Source organism: Osmerus eperlanus, chromosome 21 (genome assembly GCF_963692335.1).
Source record: "Osmerus eperlanus chromosome 21, fOsmEpe2.1, whole genome shotgun sequence".
Classification (NCBI taxonomy): domain Eukaryota; kingdom Metazoa; phylum Chordata; class Actinopteri; order Osmeriformes; family Osmeridae; genus Osmerus; species Osmerus eperlanus.
In genome coordinates, this window is record NC_085038.1 from 12269566 (window position 1) to 12276148 (window position 6583).

Genomic DNA, 6583 nt, shown 5'->3' on the forward strand with positions numbered 1-6583 from the left:
TGGGAAACTCCCACTTTCCCCTTTACCCTCCCGTGAATGCATATCCATGACACGGAAAAGCGCAATTTGCCATTTTCAGTTCCCGCGACAGGCAGTCTGCGCTTTTACCTCAGTGCAGCATGTTTGTACATACCTCGCCATGCTTTTACGCGCAAATTCAGAATCAGAATCAGAATTGCGAAACAAATACGCCTGAAGTGGGCGCAAAAGCGTTAGTACATGAGGCCCTGAATGTCACAGTACTGATGCACATGGTCCACACATTCCAGTTGGGCTTGCTGTTAAATACCACAGCTGATGTTTATTAGAATCCCTTCATCCTAGAACCTTTCATCAGTCTACTGTAACTCCCCTCCATACCTTCCACCACCTACAATTCACCTCATCCTTCAATCCACCATCCCTGCCTGACCTCCCCCTCTCCTCCCTACAGGAGATACTAACTGGTTGATCATCGCCACGGGTGTGGCTGACTGCTACTACAACGTCACAGACCTGCCTGCAGGGGGCGTGTTCAGGTTCAGGGTGGCTTGTGTCAACAAGGCAGGACAGGGGCCCTACAGCAACTGTTCTGACAAAGTCAGCCTGGATGACACAGGTGAGGCTCACAGATGATAGCTACACATAGGAAGCTAAGCGTTACACTGTATAGCTACAGTATTATTATGATTTAATCATTGGTCTAACAAAGTACAGTACAACTACTAACTAAAGTACAGTATTACAACTTATTTGTTTACTGCCTGACTGACAGACTGACTAGATCATTGATTTGTTGGTTGATTAATTGACTGATGGATTGATGGCCTTTTTCTATTTTTTGTAGTTGGAGTATCCTCACCAACAGTTGCCATAGTAAAGACTGTACCCGCCCCCTTTGCTCCAAATGTTTCCTCCTCAATCACCACCCCCCCCCTCAAACCAATCCAAATGACACCCCATTATAAAACGGTGTCCTCCATCTCCTCCTCCCCGCCTGCCTTCCCCCTTCCTCCCTCCACTCCTCCACCCTCTAACTCTTCCAGCACTTTAACTGAGACCTCCCCGGATACACCCACAAACGTCACCACCCCGATCCCCCCTTTGTCTCTCCCTTCTCCCCCCACGGTCAAACCCCCACCTCCCTTCGTCCTTCCCAAGCCCCAGAGCCCAGTCAATGTGGTGCCCCCCATGACCCAGACCCCCCCTACGTCCCCTCCTCCCCTGGTCAGCCCCCCTCCCACCCCCACCAAGTCCGTCATGGTCTCCATCCCTTCCTACGTACCTGCCACCACCGCCAGAGTGACCCCCACCCCCTTGGCAGCCCCCTCCTTCTCTCCCCAGGTAACTGCCGATGCTCACATTCGGAAACAATATGTAAACACAAATACCAATATCGTTACTTCCTGGTCGACTCGTTCTATAACACAGACTTCATACATCTACACCTGGTCAGAGGAGTATAGGGCTGAGGTGATTAGAGGGGTGGGGCGAAAGGAGAGAAGATAAGGGGGTGAGAAGAAGGGGTGACAGTGTGGATAGGATAATTGGGTTGAAGAAGGGCTGAAAAGGGGGGAGAGAAAGGAGGGACAGATGATGGTGCAGTTTTGAGTATGCAAACTGCCACAGTGTACCTCAATTTCACAGTGTCTGCTTAAGCTTAAGTATACTGTAACTGTACTGTAACAGACAAAATGACGCATTTCTCTTTGTCAAGTTCTCAAGTTGACAGGTTGGCAGATTGTGTTCTGTGAAGATACTACTGACATTGATATTACTGTGACGTAATCGGTAAAGATTTACTTAATCTCCAGGTGCTCCAAGTGTCCAGTCTCAGTCCCTTTGGGGAGGGGACCAGTACCCCGTCCAGAGGCACCCCATCTGGCCGTACTACCCCCTCCACCTCCCTCCGCCAGGGGGTCCCTCAGAAACCCTACACCTTCCTGGACGAGAAGGCCAGGTGAGAGGAATGGGAGGCAATGATCCAAGTTGTACACCCCTGGTATAAATGCAATGATTTCCTTTGTTTCCTGTCAGATACAACACTATTTTTTTCTGTCAGATAAGAAGCAAACAAGGACCTGGCTCCCACTCTCCCCTCGGAATCTAATCATACATAAACACTGGTCCTTCATGTAGCTTTCAGTCAACACTATATGAGAGTGTTCAGGTGGGATTGTTGGAGTCAGTCTCTCTGATTGGGTTGAATGCTGACTACATTCAAATGTTTTAGTGTTGTTTGTTTATTAGGGTCCCACACCTCTTGTTGCTAAGAAATAGCTTCTATTCCTAAACTATAATTCCATAGCTGCTAATTCCTACAGATTTGACACAGAATACTATTAGGCTGAGAGAGACATACAAAACAAGCACTACACTATGCACCAATGCATTTGTGTCAATAATAGTAACTGTTCTGGGTACAGTTGGATTCGGGTTTTTTGCTCAATTGTTAAATCCATTGCTCAATTGTTAAATCCATGACCTTTAAACAACTTCAAACTACTTCCCACCGAGAATGGGAATAGAGTACAAGGTAATCCTACTAGGTACCAGGATTCCAACCTTAGTCTATATGGGAGGATGAATATGTACACAGAGAACTGGCACACATGCAACCTAGCACCACAGCCTCCAATATCCTGGTTCTCCTTTACAGGGGTCGGTTCGGGGTGGTCAGGGAGTGCAGAGAGAACTCTACTGGGAACATCTATATAGCGAAGATTGTCCCCTATGACCAGGAGACCAAGCCATTTGTGCTACGGGAGTACGACATCCTTAAGTCTCTGCACAACGACAAGATCATGGCTCTGCACGAGGCCTACGTCACTCCACGCTACCTGGTCCTGGTGGCAGAGTACTGCACAGGCAAGGAGCTGCTCTACTGCCTTATAGACAGGTAGGTGGGACAGAACACACACACACATGCATGCATACACACATGGGCATGCACTCATGCCGTACACACGTACACATATGCACACACAGATACATTCAATGTATCTGTGTAATCTTCTTTACTCTCCACTACCTCTACCTCTTTACCATTCCTTACCCTGCTCTACCCATCTCCACTCTACTCCACTCTACTCATTTGTACTCTACACAACTTTATTCTACTCTAATCTACTATTCTCTTCCGTGCTCTACTCTACTCTACTGCACTCTACTCTACAAAACCTACTCTATACTCTGCTGTACTGTACTCTACTCTACTGTAGGTTGAGGTACTCTGAGGATGAAGTGGTGTGTTACCTGGTGCAGATCCTGCAGGGTCTGGAGTTTCTTCACAACAGGCGCATCCTGCACCTGGATCTGAAGCCTGACAACATCATGGTCACTCACCTCAACGTGATCAAGATCCTGGACTTTGGCAGCGCTCAGAACTTCAACCCGCTGTCTCTGAAGCAGTACAACCCAGGGCTGGGGACTCTGGAGTACATGGGTGAGATCCTAAACTACAATGTCCTCAGATTAATCAGATGATGTTATGGAATTCCAAACAGATGGTCAAATACTTAGGGTGTACTTGATTTAGTTGATGCAATACCCCCAAATTCATACTGTGAAGTAAATCAAATCCATCTGTACACACCCATGTGCTTTTTTTAATCTGAACCTCCTCTATTGTTTTCCCTGGGCTCCTCCTTCCCCTTGGTGTCCCTCTACTTGGATCCCCAGCCCCTGAGATGGTGAGGGGAGAGGTTGTGGGTCCCACCGCAGATATCTGGAGCCTGGGGGTGCTTACTTACATAATGTGAGTTTCAGTGACCATTGCCAAATTTCCTGGTAACCCTATAAATTACCGATACAACATTGGATTTCAATATTATATTATAATATAATATATACTTATTTAACATAAACAACATTAGAGGGAATTTGTTGTATAGTTGTTTCTTTCAAATACTGATTCATGACAGTTCTTGTCTGGATTCATTATCAGGATGAGTGGCAGACTACCTTTCCAGGATAAGGACCCCCAGCATACAGAAGCTAAGATCTTGGCAGCTAAGTTTGACCCAACCAAGCTGTACCCCAACATCTCCCAAAGTGCCTCCACCTTCATTAAGAAGACGCTGAGCAGCTATGCCTGGTAAACAAGGCCCCCTCAAAGAGGAATCCATCTCTCTTCTTTTCTTGCATATTGTGGTCCGTTGGTCATCCTCTTTTTGAGATGGTGTTAGGTGTAAAATGAGATGAACAGCAAGTGGTGCCTTTGTTTCAAACATTGCTGTACGGTGAAGATTACTCTATTTTAATTTAGTAATCATCATTGAGATCATAATGTGCAGGATATATTCTACTACGTACAGTATAATGTAGTATTATACAATACCAGCCAAAGGTATTGCATCTGAAAAGAGATGGTTTTAACAGGGAATACAACAATATGATTATATAATTACAATATAATATTACTTTATTATAATGATGTATAGATTAACCTCACGTTACTGACATTTTGGTCCATGTTACCTCAATTCTTCTGTTCCAAAGGGCCCGTCCGACCACTAAGGACTGCTTCACCCATGCCTGGCTCCAGGACTCCTATCTGATGAAGCTGCGCAGACAGACTCTGACCTTCACCACCGCCCACCTCAAAGAGTTCCTGGGGGAGGACGAACGCCGCCGTGCAGAGTCCTCCACCAAACACAAGGTTCTACTGCGTTCCTACCAGACCTTGCCACAGCTGCCCACCTCGCCCACACCCTCTCCACAACTACCTGGCACACCAGGTGCTGAGTGAGCGTCTGCTAGGGGCAAAGAGGTGAGGGTAGTTAGGGTTCAGATATAGCTGGCTCCTGTTTGTCCCTGGACGTTATGAGGGAACCCACTTTGTGAGGCGAGGGGGAAATTATAAGGGCCCCAGCTTGGATAGGACCTGGACAAATCTGAATGGATGAGGTTAACATGGCCACTGCTGATCTGGCGATGGCTATGTCTGTGTGTCAGGGATGGAGGCTGTGTGTCTTGGAGTAACCTGGAGTTGGATGAGCATTTGATCATTACAGCGGTCCACTGATTCTGTTACAGAGAAAGAGACATAAGTTTAAAGCTGGGAACAGTTGATGTACCCTAATGGGAGGAGATGATCCTGTGATATCATACTGATCTGTTTCTATCCGACAGGGTTCAATGGCATCAAGACAAAATCAATCTCAAAGTGAAACATCACTTCATCGAGTCATGGAAAAACAACACTGCTAATGGATAGTTGTCCATTTGTGATTTGTGATGTTTTTAAAGTTCGTTTTACATTTTCTGTTGACTTGATTGGCATGATTTGGTTGTTTGAGGACAACTGTCTACTACCCTGAGTATTCTCTGTGTATGTGTCTGCAATTTAGAACCACTCAGTTAACACAAAATATATTACAGTTTGACAGATTTGTTCAGCACAATTAAACTGGGACATTATATATCTGCTTTTAGAGCACAGACTTGTTTTGACAGTTTGTATATTTGGTAGTGATTATGTAAAAGTACCATAATGTATGCTAATTTATGCTGCTAATTTATGTTGCATTTATTTACAATTTTTTTTAAATGCAAAACCAAAAAGAATTGTAAGTTTTCTCTCTTCCTGGAATTGTATGAGAAGTTTCCCTCTTTTTTATGTTAATTTATTTGCATGTGTGCATTTCTTTGGGTTTATGTTTCTGAATTACTCCTGGAAAACTAAGCAACTATACAAGAGCACCTTCATGATCAATGTTTATAGGATGATAATAATAAATATAACTGTGATTTAGAATTACTTAGGTCAGTCTGTGGTACAACATGAATGTCCTGTTAAAGTAAAGGTACTGAGGTTAAAGTTCTACTGCAATCTTATTTCACTATTGAACGACTTCAACAATGTAGATAAATATCAATGAGGTGTCAGTTGGACCACAGTTCTCCCTGGTGGTGGGTTAAGTTACTCTAGACTTGGTCACTCTGTTAGTGCCTCTATCAGTTTCGATGACGTGAAAACACAAAACTTTTATTTTGTAAATCCGTCGTCATGGCTTATTCACAATAGGTGATTTGTGCGTTTGACTCGTTATTGACTTGTCATATCATAATAACTGATACCATCTCTTATGGACGAAAACACTTACTTATATACTCGTTTTTGTGGTCAAAGAAAAACTCTTGTGAATCTCTCTACACCATACAGTGTTTCTCTTTTGTACAAATTTGAATGGCTGAAGATTTGTAAAGGTATCAATTTGCTGTGTTTATAAAGTGGAAAAGGTTTGAAATGTTTTTATGAAACAGTCTCTAATAAAATTATTGACATTATTGCATATCTGGTATCCTATACATATCTGGTATTTCACTTATACATGTAACATTGCTCAAGTAAACATGAATGCAACTTATTTGTCTATTCTAGGCTTTTGAATATTTAACATAGTTCAATTTGTATGTGATCTTTATTGACGCTCCCTGACATTTCGCCTGTTTGCAATCCGGTTTCAAGTGTACCCCAGTTGGGCGTTTCTTGCGATTTAAAAAGTTGTACTGAACACGGCCAAGTTCTTTAGACAACTCACAGGGCACGGAATATCGGCGGTTGGTAGTGATGCCAGTGGTAAAATACAGTAAAGAACGC

General features: G+C 43.9%; 1 protein-coding gene across 1 annotated transcript in view; it reads left to right on the forward strand.

Annotated features, from left to right (window-relative positions):
- spega (striated muscle enriched protein kinase a) overlaps positions 1 to 6275 on the forward strand; it is a 28337-nt gene extending 22062 nt beyond the window's left edge. The window contains exons 35-43 of the mRNA XM_062447677.1: positions 434 to 598; positions 827 to 1323; positions 1794 to 1939; positions 2639 to 2878; positions 3201 to 3424; positions 3661 to 3736; positions 3926 to 4075; positions 4480 to 4750; positions 5113 to 6275. Coding sequence (XP_062303661.1) covers positions 434 to 598; positions 827 to 1323; positions 1794 to 1939; positions 2639 to 2878; positions 3201 to 3424; positions 3661 to 3736; positions 3926 to 4075; positions 4480 to 4729 — 1748 coding nt within the window. The 3' untranslated portion in view covers positions 4730 to 4750; positions 5113 to 6275. The remainder of the gene's footprint in view (positions 1 to 433; positions 599 to 826; positions 1324 to 1793; positions 1940 to 2638; positions 2879 to 3200; positions 3425 to 3660; positions 3737 to 3925; positions 4076 to 4479; positions 4751 to 5112) is intronic.
- The last annotated feature ends 308 nt before the right edge of the window (positions 6276 to 6583 follow it).